The sequence below is a fragment of the Watersipora subatra genome, chromosome 3 (genome assembly GCF_963576615.1).
Source record: "Watersipora subatra chromosome 3, tzWatSuba1.1, whole genome shotgun sequence".
Taxonomy (NCBI): domain Eukaryota; kingdom Metazoa; phylum Bryozoa; class Gymnolaemata; order Cheilostomatida; family Watersiporidae; genus Watersipora; species Watersipora subatra.
The window spans coordinates 60,178,070-60,200,368 of record NC_088710.1 but is presented as its reverse complement, the minus strand read 5'-3'; the positions used below and the strand labels follow the sequence as shown (position 1 = coordinate 60,200,368).

The following is a 22,299-nucleotide window of genomic DNA, read 5'->3' as shown; positions in this document are numbered from 1 at the left end:
TTTCGGCTTGTGCCTACTCTTGAGCAGGCAACATACAGCTGGCCATGGCTAAAGCATGGGGACAGTAAGTCGATACCAGCTACTTTGAGGGACTGACCTTGCGACTTGTTGATGGTCATAGCGAAGCAGACTATGATGGGAAACTGAATCCTTTTAAATTCAAATGGTAGATTGGATGGAATAATTGGGATTCTTGGAATAAAAACATATTCTCCTCTACCAGATGCTGAATTGATTTTGGTCTGAATTACGTGCGAAAACATTTGTGTAACAATTAGCCGAGTGCAAGTGCGAGGATTGAGGTTGCGAAGACCCGGGTTGGAAGTCTGGGCAGGTCCAGTGAATTTAAGAATTTTGCAAGATATTCTACAGCAGCGTCATCAGTCAACGACGTATCAACAGAAGTGAAGGTTTTTGAATTTCCAGGTAGCTGGGCTAAAAGCTGGTCATTTATGGCCGCAGCTGCATCATTCCGGGAGCAAAGAATAGCTCGCTCAGATAACCAATCAACATCTTGAAACCTCTGTCGCAGATTAGGGTAAATGTTCTCCTGAAGTTCCTCGGTTGAATCCATAAAAGTGTCGTAGCCATCAAGTGACACCAAACTATCCTCAGCAAAGACTGGCAAACGCCCTTCACCAATACGCAGCAGTCCAGCAGCAAAATGTGCACTTGTTTCGACGCCAAGAATAGCGGCACGCATGTTTCGTGTCAAATGCGGCTGCATAACAGACGGCCACAAAAATGATGATTTGATACATGCATTTATCTCATCAGCGGGTGTGCCTCTTTGTATGACAGGCAATGTTTGGTGGAAATCTTTAGAAAGTAAAAGAGTTACCCCACCGGAAAATCTATTCTTTTCACGCAAGTCCTTTAGTGTAAAGTTTAGAGCTTTAAATGCAAGCTTGTGCGACATTGTGCACTCATCCCACACAATAAGAACACATCGTTGCAGAAGTTGGCAGTTCCGCTGTTCTTTTTGATATTGTACGCAGGATTCTCAGTTCTGGCCAAATTAAGAGGCAGTTTCAGTGCTGAATGCGCAGTGCGGCTACCAGGGAGTAAGGTAGCTGCAATGCCAGATGAAGCTACAGCCAAAGCAATTTTTCCACTCTCTTACTTTGGCCGATATAAGATTAGTGACAAAGGTTTTGCCGGTCTCACCTGGTGCGTGAAGAAACACCATACCACCACTGCTTTGTTCAATTCTCTCCAAAACTGTGTTATATGCAGCTCTTTGCTCTTCCAGCAGCGGTTCATTGGTTTCAACATGACGATTGAGCTTTTCACAGTCATATGCTATTTCGCGTAATATTTCGCTGCAAACAACAGGTTGCTCTACTCTAACAGGCCTGGGAAGTCCATAAACTGAGAGGTTGTTGTTTGTGACCTTGAGCACTTGGTCCTCAATAAATATAAGAGCAATATTGAACATTCTATCTGTGAGCTGCAGTTATTGATCCTGAAGCAGTTGTCGCTCATGAAACAGGATGTCCTCAGCCAAATGCTCCTTAAACTCTTGCCACAGCTGAAAAGGGTTAGAAATCTGGAAGGTGCTCAACATAATAGCAAACAACTGGTGCAGTTGGGCAGGTGACTGTACAGTTGCAGATTCTTCCAAGGCATCCTCCACTGTGCATCATCTTTCAATAGCCCCAAACACCTGCAACATTTAACAGTTCTTAAATGCTGAAAGGACATTGGGCCAACCACGTGATGCAGCATGATTCGAAGAAAGAAACATTCACTATTGTTGGGGTGAACAGTGTATACCTGTGCTAAGGCATCAGTTTGATATATGTCAAGATGATCAGGCACAGCAGCTCCATGAACTTGTCTCTTTCAGCATTTTGTGGATGCGTCAAAGGTATAATAGGCTGGCAATTGGCAGTAGAAAAGCGTCCTGGCAAAATTATCAAGTGTACAAAGCTTGAAAAAGGCTGTAAGGGTGGTGTCATAAGGTTCTTGAAGTTGTTGCTGAAGATTTGCTTCAGTGAAATACACCCTCTGGCCATTCTCAAGATGGACACTCAGATGCTGGACAGTCGGGTGTCGTGCATGAATGGAGAGACTGAAAATGTGCCACATTGCTTCATTTGCACTGATGTACCTTCCACTCTCATAGCGAGCTACTTCATCAACCTGCGCTCCATCTCTTTCCAAGCCGAACACTGCTTGATCGCTACCCTTATTGACATATTTGCAAATGTATTTGATAGACTTCACTGAGTTGCAAAATTCGACATTGATGTGTGCATTGAGTACTTTGAACAGCAAAGGGCAGTAAGGCACTATCCATCTATTGTCCAAAGTGATGTCGTAGGCCGCTCCAACAGCTCGCAATGTGTGTTTTTTGGTGAAACCTTCATCATCAGCGGAATGATGACGATACAATGGATACCCATCTATGCCAGTAACTGTGTCTTTAATGAGAGCTTTAGGGTACTTCTTGGTACATGTGCCATCTTTCATGCAGGATGAACCGGGGTTTAGCTGGCCACATGGACCATGTACCATGTGCTTGGTGACAATTTCGAATAGCTCAGGGTCTTCCACTTGATTTGGTATTTCTGCAGAAATAACAAAATCAACCTGTTCTGGCCTGATGCGATCGCATAACCAAATTAGAATGTGTGCATGAGGGAGTCCATGTTTTTGCCATTCAATGGTGTACATATGGCATCGTACAGCGCCAAATATTGCACCGGTTGTGATGTAATCTATTAGTTGCTTTAGTCTTAGGTGAAACACTCTTGCAACCACATCATGTCTGTTATAGCTTTGCTTACCAGGCAGCAATTCATTGGAAATCTCATCCCATTTGCTGTTGCAGGTAAATGTGATGAAGAGGTCTGGTCTGCCGTAATGTCACACATATAAAATGGCATCCTGTGTACGCTCATGCATGTTGCGTGGGCCACCAGTAAAAGACGAAGGTAAAATCACCATGTTACCTAGTTGGTTTGCATTGCGATCATCAGCCACTGCATCACGCAGGTGGATGTAGTCATCAGCTCTTAGCCATGTCTGATGGTGGCGGATAAAGCTAAGTCTTTCAGTTTCAATTTTGGCGTACATATCAACTGCAAACTGCAAAAACAGCTTTCAGCACCTGTGAATGTTGTTGAAGCTACCATCACAAACCATCAGTCTGCTAGCATAAAAATCCATAGCAGAAACCTTCTGTGCGAGTGTCAGTCTGTCGCAGCTGAAAGTTGTAGCCATCGTCACCTCGCTAAAAAATGAGTGGATACTGCAGGGCGTCATATGCTCTGTGCGTCTCAGATATCTTCTGCAGTCCATTGCTACGTAACTGCAGAACAATATCCCGCCTGTCAAACTGCTGTCCAACTACTTGAATGGCAACTTTATTTATGACAGGAGCATTGAATCTCCTTTCATGCTCTCCAACAGCGTGTTTGGCAGCATGAATGACAACTCGCAAGTCATCCGTGTTTTCAGGCAGCCTCTTCCAAGCAGTTTTGAAATCACGCACATATTTATTTTGCTCATGTAGAACATCCTGCAGCTCATGGATTACGTTTAATTGCACTCTTTCAACAATACCACGCCGACGTTCTGCCTCTGCCTGCTGGTCACCCATGAAATAGATTTGCAGCAACTGTGGTTGCTCACCCGGTATTAGAAGCAAAGATCCAATCAAATGGTAGACTTGACCCTGAACCTTGAAATTTGGGTTAAATCCAGGCTCATCAATGGTTTTAGCTCCAAATGATGTCATTTGAAAACAGCTGTTATATTTTTGTATATTCCCCAAAAAAACGTTCAGAATCAGGATTTGTGCCTTGGAATAGGTGAGTCAATACAGGTGGAATATTTTCAGAGAGTGGTCGCAGGCGAACTTTCCTATTGTTGCAACAAATGCCTGGACTCTCGTCTTTCCAACATAAGGCATTACATCTGGAACATTTTTTAGACATTCGTCCCATGAAAAATTTCTGATGGGCCCTATACTGTGTTGCAGGAATGTAGTCAAGTGCGAAGTTTTCTGCCCATGCACGGCGCCTGATAGGTTGTGGCGGCCAAGCAACTGCTGTAATTAGTGTATCGTGCCATGGGAGTCGCTGCTGGGTCGGCTCAGCAGTCTCTGCACTTCTAGCAGCTGCAGCATCTATTCTTGCCTGCTCTCGATGTACATGTGTTTGTTCAGCGGTTTCTGCTCTTCTAGCAGCTGCTATTCGGTTTCGTTGTAGACGTAGCTGTGTCTGCTCTGCAGTTTCCGCACTTCTAGCAGATGCAGTAGCTATTCTGTCTCATTGTAAGTGTTGCTGTGTTTGCTCTGCAGTTTCTGCACTTCTAGCAGATGCAGTAGCTATTCTGTCTCGTTGTAGGCATAGCTGTGTTTGGTCTGCAGTTTCTGCACTACTAGCAGATGCAGTAGCTATTCTGTCTCGTTGTAGGCATAGCTTTGTTTGCTCTTCAGTTTCTGCTCGTCTAGCTGCTGCTTTGCAAATTCGGTCTCTTTCTCTACGAGAACCAATCTGTTCTTGCGTTTGGGCAGTAGGCTTTTTGAGAGGCATTGTACTGTTTCAAGCATTATTAAAAGTAATTAAGATAGTGTGTTTTTTTGTAATATACGCTGCTCGCTTTCTTCTCATCGTCACCTATCGCAACGCTCGGAGTGCCCATGCAAGTTCTGTAGTAACTGTAGTTCTGTAGTACTCGTAGCTAGAAAAAAAGTAAAAGTAAGTCAGCTGCGGAAGGTAATGAACATGTTTACTATCACGAACAGTGGCAAATCCAACGTTTTTAAGTAGTGGATGTGTGGCAATTCATAGACAATACAACATTGAATGAGAAGTGTTTACCCTTTTGAAGTAGAAATTTAGTAGGTAAAACACAGTACCCGTGCAAGTTCTGTAGTTCTGTGGTACTCGTAGCTGAAAAAAAAGTAATAGTAACTCAGCTGCGGAAGGAAATGAACATTTTTACTATCACGAACAGTGGCAAATCTAACATTTTAAGTAGTGGATGTGTGGCAATTCATAGACAATACAACATTAAATAAGATGTACTAACCTTTTCGCTGTAGAAATTTAGTAGGTAAAATGCAGTAGCAGTACCCGTACAAGTTCTGTAGTAGCTGTAGTTCTGTAGTACTCGTAGCTGGAAAATAAGTAAAAGTAACTCAGCTGCGGAAGGAAATGTACATGTTTACTATCACAAACAGTAGCAAATCCAACGTTTTTAAGCCTTTCACTGAAGTACCTATACTCATTTATGGGTTTTCTATGGTCCACTGCAGTAGACGCATATTTGCGACTTTCCCAGCAATTGCTAGCAACTGAATTTAACCAACGATCTTTAGGGTTTTTATAGTAGTGACAGTGTTGTCCGAAAATTTCTCTATAAAATTAGCCTAAAATTTAATTTTAATATTTTGGTTGAGAATTTCCAACTTAAAAACAAACAGTTTAATTGCAGTTTAAAACAAATAATTACTTATGTTGATGACATTATAGCCAATTCAGATTTTTTTGATTACGCAGAAATAGCAAATAGCAATAAAATAGCAATAGCAGCACTGACTCTGATGGTGGTGAAAGTATTGGTTTTGTAAGAATAAGGAACATTGTAGGGTTTCACTTCGTAGCCTCACATCGCTTTATCAATGCACAGAGTATATTTACAATGAATTCTTGTATCTACGATCTACGATGCAAAATCTACGATATGGTTCTAGCTCCTTTTACTGCTTTTATAACTAAGGCAATGCTATAACAACACTATATCACACCTAGCGTAGCTATCTCAATCAATCACATTACTGATAGATGCAATCAATGTAATAATTCAAAGTACCTTGAGTTCCAATTTTCTATAATTCAAATAGCTTTCATGAGTTGATCTCGATCCCAGTGCGTCTACCACGTTGAAAATTGGAACTCCACAAGAATACCTTTTTGTCCTTCGAATCTCCCACCTCAGTTTAGTTAGAGACACTCTGCCAGCGTGTAACAATCTTATTGGATTTTTCCTTAAACCTGAAAGTCCTAGCCTGAGACGCAAAGGTAGGAAAGATGTTGAGTTAGACTGATGATGTCGTTTGGTAGAATATCAAGATTCTAGACTACCTCCGCTTCTAAGTTTAGCTTAGTTCATGTTGGCGTGGTTGCAGCCCATAAATCAATGTTATTGACGTTTCCTCTTCCTATGAATGTTGTGAGTCTACCTCCACAACATTCTATTGTTCAGAATATATAGACTACGTCTTATGTTCAATTTCAGCTATCTACTATATAAAGAACAGTGTTTTTCCGGTGGTTGCAAGAAACAAATGTTCACATGACCTTCCCGGTACACGTTGGCAGTAAATACGGTATTAATTAGATGTAATTTACTACTCATTAATTTATTTAATGAGTAGTAATTCACTACTAATATTTACTACTAATTTAATTTTACTACTTACTCATATTAATTAAGTTTGCTTCGTATGACCGAATCGAAAAAGAAAAGACCGCTCTATAATCTATTTATACTACTCATACTCGGGAGTTATCGGTAACTCGATATATCGAGAAGACAACTTCAAAAGATACAGTATTATTAGCTTATCAGAATTTATCGTCCATCCCTACGATGAATAGTAGGTCATGTATAGAGGCGTGTACTAACCGGAGATTCCCGTTAATGCGCCCTAGCGGTGAAAGAAAGAACCACAGAATAGCCGCGCCCTTATATAAGCCGGATGGCTCACAAACCATCAGAAATATCAAGTTTAGAGAAATCTGATGCAACTTTCAGCACAAGATGAAAAGTGATAAAAGCAAGAAACTTAAAGATAAAACAAAAGCTACTGTGGCTGCAGACCAAACAAACAATTACTATCGCATGAATACTCAGACCTACCAAAGCCTCTTCACCAACAACACCACGAAGGACTACAAAAAATACCTACAGCTACAGTAGATTCCATCCATTTAGAAACAAAGGCTATAGCAGACAAACTTATTATCGCAGACCGCATATATAAAACTAGTGAGCAGGAATCATTTATCACTATTAAAGACCACAAGGCAAACTTCCCCAAAAAACCAACCTGCCGGCTCAATAATCCTAGCAAATCGGAGATAGGCATCAGCAAACAAATCACAGATCGTATCAACCGAGAAATACTCAACCAACTGGACTTAAATATGTGGAAAAACACAACATCGGTGCTAACATGGTTTAAAAACATTGCTAACAAATCCCAAAACTCTTTCATTGTATTTGATGTCGTTGAATTTTATCCCTCAATAACGGAAGATCTACTTAACAAAGCTTTAATGTTTGCGTCTAAATATTCAAATATATCTGACTTGGACAAGTGTATAATACACCACACAAAAAAGCTATACTCTACAGCAGTAATGAAAAATGGGGTAAGAGATCAACTGCAAACTTGTATGACATAACAATGGGCTCTTATGAAAGAGCAGAAAGCCGCAAACTTGTCGGAATCTTCACGCTACACCTTATCACTCAGAAGCTTGGGAAAAACTTTGGTTATATTGTGACGATGGCCTACGACTACTAAAGGATACTGCACAAAACATTGAGCGCACTAAAAAAGAACTATGTGAAATCTTCCGTAAACACAGCTTTTGTATCACCATTGAAGCAAATAAGAAAGTAGTAAACTTCTTAGACGTAACTTTGAACCTTAACAACAACAGCTTCAAACCGTATACTAAACTTAACAACACAACCACATATGTACACAAAGACTCAAATCATCCACCATCAATCATAAGAAACATACCAGTATCCATCAATAAAAGACTCACCAACATTTCGTCAAACAAGCAACTCTTCGAGGAAACAAAAGCTCCATTTCAAAATGCACTTTCTAACAGTAAATACAACTTTTCTTTAAAATACCAGAGCAACAACCCCAACAAAGAAACCAATCAGCTCAGAAACAGGAAACGCCAAACAATATGGTACAACCCCATACAACAAAGCTGTTACCACCAAGATCAGTGAACAATTTTTCAAGAACCTCCAGAGTGAATTTCCACCATGACACAAATAACACAAAGTCTTCAACAAAAACTCCGTAAAACTAATTTATAGCTGTACTTCAAACATCAACCACATAATTAACGGGGGCAATAAACAAGCACTATTGCAACCACCTAACATATACAGGAAATGCAACTGCAAAACTTGGGAAAAATGCCCTCTAAATGGAGAATGCCTTTCAAACTGCATAGTATATCAAGCAACTGTAGAGCCTGGAGAACACGATGCGCAAGAGACATGAACGTGTATAGGCCTCACCGTAACAAATTTTAAAACAAGATTAGCCAACCACAAAACATCTTTTAAATATCCTACCAAAAGGCTACAAACGGAATTGAGTAAATACATCTGGGACTTAAAAGAAAAGAACATTCACTATAATATAACCTGGAAGATCATCAAAAGAGCGCGGTCATACAACACATCAACAAAATCTTGCCTGTTATGTCTATGGGAAAAGTACTTCACAATATTCAAACCGAAATTAGCCAGCCTTAACACTAGAAGTGAGCTGATATCCACATGCCGGCATGCTAGAAAACACCTAATTAGCTCAAAAACATAATTTGACTACATCTTTGCTGTATACTGTATATATCAGACAATAGTATTGAGCCCTCAGCTTTATAAAGTAATTTTATAGCCTGTACTTTATACGTTTTAGTCCTTCTACCTAAAGATTGCAACGCAATTGCATGAAACTAATAGTAGTAATGATTTTAATCTGTAGTTTTTAATAAACTTCATATACAGCTCTAATTTTCTCAATTATTGAGCACTTTACTTTACAGTGTAAACCACATATACTATATATATATATATATATATATATATATATATATATATATATATATATATATATATATATATATATGGATTACATATATACATATGGATTTTCTTTTCTAAATAAAAGCGAACAAAAACCATACTTTTTTTTTCCTTATGAAACATTCTACATTGTGATATATATATATATATATATATATATATATATATATATATATATATATATATATATATATGTATCATAATGTAGAATGTTTCATAAGGAAAAAAAAAGTATGGTTTTTGTTCGCTTTTATTTAGAAAAGAAAATCCATTAGTTGAGGAGCTTACGACTACTGCTCTCTTATAAAGCGCGCTCCCTTTATATCCATTCATGTTACTCGTTCTGATAACAGAATCGAGTAAGAAAAACCGTATAACAATAAATATAAATGGAGTCGCCAATGTGTTGACATGACTATACAAATGGTGGCTCTCTATTTTTCAACCTTTTCTGGTAGTGGGGGTCAAATAGAGGTCTCATTCAAATAGCGATGGCGTTCAATTTCAGGTTTTACCACTGCTACCGTAAGATTACTCTGATATTAGTGCGGTACCATAAAAGCTTATTTCAGACTTCCTTCACAATATAAATTATGAAAGACTGCCTCTTTTACTCATGCTCAGCAGAGAAGGCTATAAAAAACTGTCTAATTTGATTCATAACTAAACTTAATTAAACCATTTACCTTCTGGATCAAAGTCGAACCGAAACACATTCTTTGTTACATCATAAGATTGTTTGAATGTAGTGAGTTGTTTATCTTCCCCATAAAGATCTTGGAAGTGAATACAAAGCAGCTGGTACATGTCCATTACCTCATAATCAGGAAGGAGGTCCACTTCAATGTGAGTAGCATCTGTGCAATAGAGCATAATGAGTGAAACAATTGACCGCACACATATGTATAGTAAGAGGGAAGTTAATATTGCAAATATCCTACAGCAGCGCATAAGGTTGTCCTCTGCCGGTAGTTTAAGTGCTCTAAACAACTTGATTCAACTTGCAATAAGAAGTAAACAAAATGGCAATATTTTGCGTGTTTTCTACAGGAAAAATGTAAACAAGAGCTAAATGAAGTGCTCTAAACAACCTGATCCTACTGGCAATAAGAAATACACAAAATAGAAATATTTGGTGCTTTCTTCATTTTTTCTACTAGGACCATGTAAATAAGAGCTGAGCAAAATTTAATTATGGCCACTCTTCTCTAGACATGGATACCAAAAAGTTTAGATTAAAGCCTGACTGCTACATAAGAATCTGTGGAGCGATCATCAAATGTCAAACAGGCTTTATTAAGTTTCAATAATCAATGCGTACTTGACATTTGATTATCAGTCAACAGTTACTTATGTTGCAGTCAGGCTTCAATATAAACTTTTTGGTATCCATAGCAACAAGATAAACAAAGAGAATCAGCATTTGCTGAAGTGACAATAAAGGTAGTCTAATACCCTGTTATATCTTCAGCCGTTACATGTTATTTAGAACCTGACAGCTTACAACTGAATGTAGAAATAGTCTGAATAATACTAAGACCCCTTGATGTAGATGGATGAGAAATGCTCATATTAAATGAAGCTGATAGTGTGCTCTCAAGCTTATCAGAAAAAGAAGAAAAACCATCTGTGACGGTGTCCCATTTAAGTGGGGGCTGTCTAGTCTGTTTCAAATTTTTCTGGAGTTCCAGAGTTAGTGAGGATTGGCATGACGCGCAAAAGAAAGTCAATGATTCAAGGGATGCAGCTACAACATTTCACTGCTTGTAGAGGTAGAGAACCATTTACATTTGTAAAGGTCTGCGTCAGCGGTTCCTAAACAACATTGAGACAAAACTGATGAATGATGAAAAAATAAATATGTTACATACCACAACATGACGCCTTATCAGGACTGTCTCTCCTTTCATACAGTTGAACTTGCACTTCATATTGTGATGTTAAGGTTTTCACCTGTTGCTTTGCCAAAGCTTCTGCAGCTGCAATAGATTGACAGCATGTCAGCCAAAAATATACAATATGTATATTCCCACAAGCTAAGACGACTCACAATGAAATTGGTACATAAAAAACGGGCAGACCAATAGCAAGCTACTAATATACTTCCTATATTACAGATAACAATTAACTAATATAATTCTTATATTACTTGCAACAAGTAACTAATATACTCCTTGTTTCACTAATAACAAGTAATTAGTATACTCCTTATATTACTAATACTAGAAATTCCACTGTCACACAGCCTACGACCAAAGTGATATTTGAAAAAAGAAAGAGTACTGATGGTTGAGAAATGCAATATTAGCAGTCAAATAGGATAACTGCAATGGTAGCTGCAGTGTACTGGGTGTGGGTGTTATTATATACAACAAATAGCAATAATGAAAGGAAAAGATTATATGTTTATATCTCTCTTCCTGCAAAAAGAGAAATACAATATCGGCCAATATTAGAAGTAAAATGCACTGATATTATTAGAATAACCAATATTATTAATATAGTAATAAGATAAAACCAATGCACAATATTGTTTACATTTCAAAACGTCATAGCTATCAATATCATGAAGTTGTGATATTTATATAGATTTTTGGAAAATCTGTACTATGTAGTCATTGTTCTGTAGTCATCCAAACTTATAATTAATTATTGTAATAATCTCGTTAGAACCGTTAGAAAAAATATCATCGTCATTCCCTTTACTTATACTGCATTAGATTTTTAGAAAATCTGTGCTACGTAGTCATTGTTCTGTAGTCATCTAAACTTGTAATTAATTATTGTAAGGATCTCATAAGAAAATGAGAAAAGTGAAATCGGCAAAAATGAAACAATTTCTGTACTCCTATGTTAATTGCCGAAACCTTCGGCAATTCGACAATGCTATAGACTGGTGAAAAGTGCACGTTATTTCTCGCGAAATGCGCACGACTTGATCGTTCTATTATCTGTCAACCGCCGTTTCAATTTTCGGTCTTAACTTTTATTAAACCAAGCTTTTCAAGCGTTTTGTGACAATTTTCGTCCTAATAAATCTGTCTATTTGTGTATAATCCGATCAGATGGGTAAGTTTAAAGATAATACCGATAATTTACAAAGACTTGGTAACATATTTAAATAGGCCTATATGTGTTTTGTATTGTTATTATACTTTAACTAATCTACAAAATGATGGTTAAATTTGTTGATGAAATTTTTAAACAAGGGTTCGTCTCATTGTTGATGAATAATTTTCGTAAATTGTGTGCACATGCATTTATCATAAAAACTCCCTAACTTCGCATCCGCTCGTTTGGTCGTGGGACAAGTAACTAGTATACTTCTTACAGTGCTAATAACAAGTAAGTAGCATACTCCTATATTACTAATAACAAATAACTAATATACTCATTATATTACTAATAACAAGTAACTAGTATACTCCTTATATTACTAATAACAAATAAATAATATACTCCTTATATTACTAATGACAAGTAACTAATATACTCCTTATATTACTAACAACAAGTAACTAATATACTCATTATATTACTAATAACAAGTAACTAATATACTTCTTATAATACTAATAACAAGTAACTAGTATACTCCTTATATTACTAATAACAAGTAACTAATATACTCTTCACTGTTTTGCTGCTTACCTTCCGCACTTCTAAATGTGACTATAAATTGCAGTCTATCTGGGGTGAGTGTTTCGATCTTCTCAACTTCATCAAAATTCTTAAACACCTTCTTGAACATTCTTTTAGTCATGGGCTTCTCTCCCATCACAAGGACATCTTTGATCGTATTAGACAGTTGCTCTATTTTAATTCTGCTTGATGAGTCTTCATCATCCAGAAACTGTGTTGGATTTTTTAGGATTCGTTCAGCATCTGATAGAATATCACACATCATATATGCATAGAAATATAGATGTTTTCAGCAGCTAACAAGATAATACACACCATAGGTTAAAGGTCAAATAATTCAGCTTGCACAGTAGACTAGTCAGTCACATATCTGTCATATACACAGTGCTATTGAACTCTGTATAGTTCTGATAATCATTGAGTTTACTAACCACTCTGAGAGAACTCTAACACAAAATATTCCTTTTCATCATCATAGTGTGATGTCTTGACACATGCATGGCATGTTTCCTGGAAGTGCAGAACCAGCTCAGAAATTTCAACATCATCTGGGAACTTGGTGATAACAATCGCTGCAAACAAAATGTTGCAAAATTATTTAGATTGCAACAATGAGCGCGTATAACAATGCTTTTGTAATTATCAGGTCACTATCCATGTCAATTTTTTTATAAGTAAAATTATTTCACATAAATAAATGTGGTTAACATAAAATTGCCTAGATTAGTTTAGATGCAAAATTTTGTATCATGTTTTCATAGTTGCTCATCGGGACACATCCAAATCATCTGGAAAACATATACATAGACGCCTTTATTAAATTAAAGTTTTATGCAATGGCTCCATAACACAAAACGATCACTTTGGTTTTGATGTTTAAAACTGCAAACTTTCCTACTAGGGACTAATCTTCAAATACGATTATCCTTTCAGGAAAAAACTATTCTCACAATTTCAGAAATTGGTTATTTTTTGTTAATATAAACTCAGTGCTAACGCTCACATAACAAAGTCATACAAGTTCCCTTTTAATGAATTACCACAAAAGTATGTTAAAACCATAGTATAGTTTTGAATGCTAAAACAATTAGATTTACCTTCTGAATACTTTATCTTAGACACCATGGCTGTTATGTAGTTTACATTATAAGGATTAAGGACATGACCAATACAAACAGGTAGTGATACTGCATAGCATTGTGACCAGGGTCGTAGCGATCGGCATCCTGGTCACAACGGTCGAAGGGCTGAATCTACACGACACCAGGAAGGCCTAGCAACCGTAAGGACACTCAGGTTACTAAGGAAAAACCAAAAAGAACAAGGAAAAACTGAGAAGACAGTGAAAGAGAAACCAAGTATAGACTAGAGAAAAAGGAGCAAAGCCAAAAACGATATTAAAAATATAAAATGAAGAAAGTTTGATTGTTTTGGCAGAGCGGTATTTGCACTCTCTCTGCATGCCTTGAATGTGGTTTATTACCTGCATTTAAGTATACATGCTAGCAAGTATACACGTAGCCAAAATAAATATGCATGACTCATACATGTATATGTATGTATTCATTTATTAAATATATATTTCATTGGGGTTTAACACATGGTGTTGTTGCTTGACAACTTTATAAGAGTAAAGAGAATCGGCAGTTTTTTTACATTATTAAGGACAATGACCTAACTATCTATACTACCTAACGATCACCTTTTAGGACTTGCTAAAGTACTAAAACTTCTTTTTTATTTGCTAGTGTATACAGTGTTTCACACTTACAGACAGTCTGCATATCATCACTAGTTATAGAAGGTGCCTGACTATCACATCCAGCTGTAGTAGAGTCTGCATAGTCTGGATGAGTAGACTGCAGATTATCACCGTCAGAATTCAACTTCTTCAACTCATCTTACAAAAGTAATATGAACCATGGAACCGAAATGAGATGGCTAATTGAAAATTGATATTATTCATTACAAAACACGTTCCTTTTTCTCTAATATTAATTATAATAAAATTTTCATAAGTGATACTGAAACACGCAGTTGAATAAACAGCAAAACTACATGTACTCTGTTTTAGTAAAGTTTTTTCAGACATACGAGACAGGAAATATACATGTACTCACTGGCCATGCATACCCTCTCTATAGCGGTCAACTTGTAGGGACAACAAGATACTGAGTAAGAAGTATACTAACCTGATGTATTATAAGGCTTGACCACCAACTGGACGTCTAAAGAGGTGTCATAACCAAAAACATCTTTTAGATAATGTGATCGAGCACACACCCTCTCTGAACCTGTAACCGGTATTTATATATTGAACTTAAACTTATCTCTTTATCTCCCTGACAGCATCATAAATTACGTACAACAATTAGGCTGTGTAAAGGTGGAACAGTTATATGCATTATGTGAGAGAGATAAGTGGATAGATGTAGCAAAGGAAATATATATAGAGAGAATCAGTTGAAGGAGGCTCTCAGTTGGAATACTAAAGATTTCTGTTGGTAACAGAAATAAAATGATTTAAATTATGCTTAGCGTTGATATGATGAATTGTGATCTAGCCTTGCAGACTTGAGTGGGTCACAGTTTAGAATACTGATTACTTCAAGGGCTCAGAAAGGTCACATGATCTTCTAAACAAAGTAAACTAGTAATATAGCTCCATCAACTGTGAATGTTTGCTGATCAGTTACAGAGTAATATATGCATCAGGTGTACTTACACTGGATATCAGCAAACTTGATCAGGATTTTGTTGATGCCATTATTATCATCCTTTACATACTTAATATCTGTGATCTCTCCTCCGCCACTGCTTCGCCTTGATTCAAAATAGTGTTGCAGCTGTTCGTCATCTTCGCTGTCTATTTCAATGTCGTTAAGGTAAGGGTGTGAAACAGTGATTACACCTGAACCAGGGTCCATAGGCTACAAAATTATAAACAAGTGCCCTTACTCATTGCATTAAAATACATCACCTGTATTATCGTTGGTTCATCCAGGTCGTACAGAGACTACAGACTGGATACACTTTAACAAAACCATGAGAAGTTTGACTAATAATTACAGCAGAAGGGTCAGTACTCCAAAAGCCCAAGGTCACATAATTCTAGCAAAAAATCAATGGAAGAAACACATGTATGTAGGAACCACCCATCATCAAGTGATTATAATGAGATAAAGTCAAAATGTGTAAACAAAAGAGTAAATTATTTGTTTTCCATAGTAGAAGTTTGCTACTTTGTCTCACCTTCTGCAGAGTTTTCAGAAATTTAATTTATTTTGCTCTTAGTACACTACTCCTCTCTACTCTGTACTATTCCTCTCTACTCTGTGCTATTCCTTTTTACCCTGTACTATTCTTCTCTACTCTGCACTATTACTCTCTACTTCATACTATTCCTCTCTACTCCATACTATTCCTTTCTACTCCATACTTTTCCTTTCTACTAAATGAAAGTTTTGAATACTAAAGCAATTAAATCTACCTTCTGAATATTCTTTCTTAGACACCATGACTGTTATGTATTTTACATTACAGGTATTAAAGACAATGACCAATATAAACAAGTATTGTTATGGCAGAGCATTGTGACCAGGGCTGTAGCGACGGGCCTCCTGGTCACCACGATTGTTGGGCTGAGACTTCAAGACACCAGAAAGGCTCAGCAACCGTTAGAACACTCAGGCTACCAAAAAGAAACCAAAAACAAACCAAGAAAATCAAGAAAGAGCAACTGAGCGTAAAAGAAAAAAGGGCGAAGCCTAAAACGAAATTAAAAGTATAAAAGGAAGAAGATTCGATCAATTTGGCAGAGCAGTATGCGCACCCTCTCTGCATGCTTTGAATGTGGTTTATTGCCTGTCATGCCAGTATACTTATATATTTAGCTATTAAATATACTTTCCATTGGCATTCAGCACTCAATGTTGTTGTTTGACTGCTTTGTGTAGAGTAAAAGAAACAGGCAGTTTTCTTTACAGTGTTAAGGACAATGATCAATACAAACCACTTAATGATCGCTTTATAGGACTGGCTAAACTACTGAAATACCAAAATTTATTCCTTTTTATTTGCTTGTGTATATACTGTTTCAAACTTACAGACAGTTTTCATATCATAACCAGCTATAGAAGGTACCTGACTATCATATTCAGCTTTACTAGAGTCTGCACAGTCTGACTGAGTAGACTGCAGATGATCACTGTCAGAATTCGACTTCTCCGACTCATCTTACAAAAGTAGTATGAACCATGGGACCAGACTGAGATGATTATTTGAAAAATTAATATTATTCATTGCAATCCACGTTCCTTTTTTCCTAACACAAATTACAATAAAATTTTCAAGAGTAATACTGAAACACGCAATTGAAAGAACAGCAAAACCTTATGTACTCTGTTTTAGGAAAGCTTCTTTCAGACATGTGAGACAGGAAATGTCATACATGTACTCACTGACCATGTATACCCTCTCTATGGTGATCGACTTATAGAGACCTAAAGATACTGAGTAAGAAGTATACTAACCTGATGTATTATGAGGCTTGACTACCAACAAGCTGTCTGGAAAGGATCCATCAGGAAATATGTCTCTTAGATAATGTGATCGAGCGCACACCCTTTCTGAACCTGTAACCAGTAGCCTAATTACATATTTAACTTGAACTCTTCTCTTTATCCGCTTGACTGCATCCTAAGTCAGGTTCAACAATTAGGCTGTGTACAGGTGGAACATATATCCGCATCATATGAGATAAATAAGTGGATAGATGCAGCAAGGGAAATATTTATAGAGAGAAGGTGAAGGCAAGGCTCTCAATAGCAACACTAAAGATTTCTGTTGGTAACAGATAAAAGCACATCAAAAATTTGACTTGAAAGTTTAAATGATTCTTATTTTTGCTATGATGAATTGTGATGTAGCCATGCAGACTTAAGTAGGTCACAGTTTAGTATACTGTTTACTTTATGTGCTCAGAAATGTCACACGATATTCTAAACAAAGTGAACTAGTAATATAGCTCCATCAACTGTGAATGTTCCCTGATCAGTTACAGAGTAATATATACATCAGGTGTACTTACAAGATTATAAACACACACCTTTACTCATTGCAATAAAATACATCACCTGTAGTAGCATCGGTTAAACCAGATCATTTAGAGACTACAGACCGGATAAACTTTAACGAAACCATGAACGGTTCGACAAATCATTACAGCACAAGGGTCAGTATTCCAAAAGGCCAATATCACTTTACCCAAGCAAGAAAATTAATGGTTGCCATAAACTACCTTTATGCCTAACAACTTTAGATTTTAATAACCACATTAATGTACATAGTAACCACCCATCGCCAAGTGATTATAATGAGATGAAATCAAAATGTGCTAACAAAACAGCAAATTTCTGGTTTCCACAATAAAAGTTTGCAAGTTTGTCTTGGAATGTTCCTATTCCTCTGTACTATGCACTATTCCTCTCTACTCTGCACTATTCTTCTCTACTCTGTACTATTCCTCTCTACTCTGTACTATTCCTCTCTACTCCATACTATTCCTCTCTACTCTGTACTATTCCTCTCTACTCTGTACTATTATTCTCTACTCTGTACTATTCCTCTCTATTCTGTACTATTCCTCTCTACTCCGTACTATTCCTCTCTACTCCACACTATTCCTCTCTACTCCACACTATTCCTCTCTACTCCACACTATTCCTCTCTACTCTGTACTATTCCTCTCTACTCTGTACTATTCCTCTCTACTCTGCACTATTTCTCTCTACTCCATACTATTCCTCTCTACTCTGTACTATTCCTCTCTACTCTGCACTATTACTCTCTACTCCGTACTATTCCTCTCTACTATGCACTACTCCTCTCTACTCCGCACTTCTCCTCTTTACTCGACGTTACTCCTCTCTACTCTGTACTATTCCTCTCTATTCTGCACTATTCCTCTCTACTCTGTACTATTCCTCTTTACTTCATACTATTCCTCTCTACTCTGTACTATTCCTCTCTACTCTGTACTATTCCTCTCTACTCTGTACTATTCCTCTCTACTCTGTACTATTCTTCTCTATTCTGCACTATTCCTCTCTACTCTGTACTATTCCTCTCTACTCTGTACTACTCCTCTCTACTCTGTACTATTCCTCTCTACTCTGTACTATTCCTCTCTACTCTGTACTATTCCTCTCTACTCTGTACTATTCCTCTCTACTCTGTACTATTCCTCTCTACTCTGTACTATTCCTCTCTACTCTGCACTATTACTCTCTACTCCGTACTATTCCTCTCTACTATGCACTACTCCTCTCTACTCCGCACTTCTCCTCTTTACTCGACGTTACTCCTCTCTACTCTGTACTATTCCTCTCTATTCTGCACTATTCCTCTCTACTCTGTACTATTCCTCTTTACTTCATACTATTCCTCTCTACTCTGTACTATTCCTCTCTACTCTGTACTATTCCTCTCTACTCTGTACTATTCCTCTCTACTCTGTACTATTCTTCTCTATTCTGCACTATTCCTCTCTACTCTGTACTATTCCTCTCTACTCTGTACTATTCCTCTCTTCTCTGTACTATTCCTCTCTACTCTGTACTATTCCTCTCTACTCTGTACTATTCCTCTCTACTCCGTACTATTCCTCTCTACTCTGTACTATTCCTCTCTACTCTGTACTATTCCTCTCTACTCTGTACTATTCCTCTCTACTCCACACTGTTCTTGTCCACTATGCTCTTTTTTCAGCCGCCGCTTAACCTCGAATCATTCAAAAATTTGATTTGGACAGATAGCCATCAATGAGAGTTTTAAGCTATATTTCATAAACAAAGATTAGGTTCACTGCATTTGTTTACTTTTACTTAAGACTGTCTAATCTCAAAAGTCAGAAGAATCACTTGCAGGCAGCTTTTATAATACATGAGCTGTAACATACGTAACAAGCTGCACTGCCTACATTATATTATTAAATGACTGGCTTTTAGTTTGAGGCTCTAAAATAGTAAGAGGGATGTATGTCAGATGGCTTGAATTTCTTCCGCTAGTTGATCATCGTAACGAAAACTTATTGAGCATATATGAATATGCAGAAGCAGAAATATATTATATTCAGTTTAACAGAACTCAGAACTAAATGACATCCACAAATAAAGCTGAATGGTTCAAAAATAGCTTTCTCCTCTTTCTGTTTGAAATTCAGTACAAATGATCCCTTTTTAAGAAGAGTTAATAAAGAGTTCTGTTATTCATTTTATATACGTGTATATATTTCTCAAAATTTGTTTGTCTGTATATCTGTGTATCTCCAGCTATAGCTATTAAAATCTCGCAATTAAAATTTCGTATTCTGATGGATTTGAACTGACAAAGATTGCAGCTGCAAGATTAAATTCCACGCGCTCTACCACTTAGCTATACAAAGCAAATATCACAGACAATATAATATACCTTGAATTCTATTAACTCCATGAAACACAATGCTTTTTTTAACTTCTAGTTTTGATTTTTCATAAGGTTCAAATGCTATATCGCAATCAAGATCAACTCTTTTTTCGTGGACAATTTTACTATCTCTGTAGAAAGATCTTCTATATTCTCTCTCCGTTTGGTGAGACAAAAACAGTAGGATATCTCATTTTTACATTTGTATCAGTATTGAGATGTACCAGTACCATCGCATTCAAAGTTTTGATGGATAGCCTCTGAAGGAACAGTAACCTTTTTTATGCACACACTTGGATGCAAAAACTGTTATTAATTCAACATATTCAGGGTTTTGATTTTGTTTTCTCAGTTCATATTAATTGTATCTTTACCAAATCACCTTTTATTGTAATCGTAGCAAAACAAACTTACTTTAGCTATTATTTCCTAATTCCTTCACATTTACATTTAAATCCTTTTATAGTTGCAAAAAACTGCAAAAAACATTTTATGCCAGATAGGAGGCTTGAAAGTTACAGTTGTTTGACAAAGTTTGAAAAACTTTACGGTTGTTTCTATCTTTTCTTTTAATTTATTTTAGCTATACAAGACACTTTTCTCATGAAAATTAGAACGGCAAATATTGTTGTATGTGAAATAAAAATATACTTTCTGTCCAACGGCCATTTTATTATCCAGGCAATTTCAGGCATTCATCTAGTCTAATACTAATTGTGGTTAATAAATGATGGGTGCTTAGATCTGTTACTACAGTAGCATTTCATTGGTCAATTGCTGTGAAGGTGCTGAATGACTCATTATTGCATATTGGGGTAGAAGCTGGCCAAACACTGTCCATCTCATTGTCAATATACGATTCACTAGATAAAACCTCAGTAACATTTCTACAGACAGTGACAGCAGTAGCCATTCTTATGTTGAACTTCCTGAATGCTTGTCATTCACAGGACGGCGTGATGAGCTATTGTTATGGCTAAGCACTGTGATCAGGGCAGTAGAAATTGACCTCGTGGTCACCACGGTCACATGGCCGACCTTTCCTGTTACTGAAGAGGGCTCGGTCACTGTTGAGGACACTCAGATGACCAAGTAACTCGTGTGGAAAACCAAGCGTAAACTTGGTCCCAGCTCCGGTAGCCAGCTTAAATCACCTCAGTACTCTGGTTCTGGGAACGTCAAGTACTTTATTAGCTGGTTTTAAGAAGTTGCAGAGGCAAATGGCTGGACCGAGGGTCCAAGTTTACTCCACATCTAAAAGAGGCTCAGCAAAAAAGGCAGAAAAGTGTATTTTGGAAATCTGGGTCTAGATGGCTTTTCCAGAACACAAAATCTTTGATCTTACACCTGCCTCTTAAGTTCTTTTAGCCAGGCCTTGAGTTCTTGGCTAAACTTCAGGCTTTTGGTGGCTTCAGCCCTGTGTCCTGCCAACTCCAACTTGGTGTGAGCTTTCTGCCATTTTACCTCAGCCTCATTCATATCAAAGCCTGTGCAATATTCAATGGTAACTGGTGCGCGTCCTCCTCCAGACAGAAGTTAAAGGGTTTCAGACGGCTCTCCATCTGCATAGACGATTGTTCCTGGCACTCTATCAAGGAAGAGGGGTTGGGTGGGCTTAATACAACTACTGCCTGCAATTCCAACAAAACAGCTGCAGCCCCAATCTATCTTTAATAAAGGGTCTTCCAACAATTTGTTCTTTTCTCTAATGAAACTTAGCTAATTCTAACTCCTCAATACACTCCTCTACCACCCAACTCCTCAATACACTCCTCAAACACCTAACTACTCAATACACTCCTCTAACACCCAACTACTCAATACACTCCTCTAATACCTAACTACTCAATACATTCCTCTAACACCTAACTGCTCAATACACTCCTCTAACACCTAACTACTCAATACACTCCTCTAACACCTAACTACTCAATACACTCTTCTAACACCCAACTACTCAATACACTCCTCTAATACCTAACTACTCAATACACTCCTCTAACACCCAACTACTCAATACACTCCTGGAATACCTAACTACTCAATACACTCCTCTAACATGTAACTACTCAATACACTCTTCTAACACCTAACTACTCAATACACTCCTCTAATACCTAACTACTCAATACACTCCTCTAACACCTAACTACTCAATACAATCCTCTAACACCTAACTACTCAATACACTCCTCTAACACCTAACTACTCAATACACTCTTCTAACACCTAACTACTCAATACACTCCTCTAATACCTAACTACTCAATACACTCCTCTAACACCTAACTACTCAATACACTCCTCTAACACCTAACTACTCAATAC

General features: G+C 37.3%; 1 protein-coding gene across 1 annotated transcript; it reads right to left on the bottom strand.

Annotated features, from left to right (window-relative positions):
• Nucleotides 1–274: 274 nt before the first annotated feature.
• Nucleotides 275–703, bottom strand: LOC137390814 (uncharacterized). The gene has a single exon (XM_068077130.1). The coding sequence runs from the start codon at nucleotides 701–703 to the stop codon at nucleotides 275–277; it is 429 nt and encodes a 142-aa protein (XP_067933231.1).
• Between the last annotated feature and the right edge of the window lie 21,596 nt (nucleotides 704–22,299).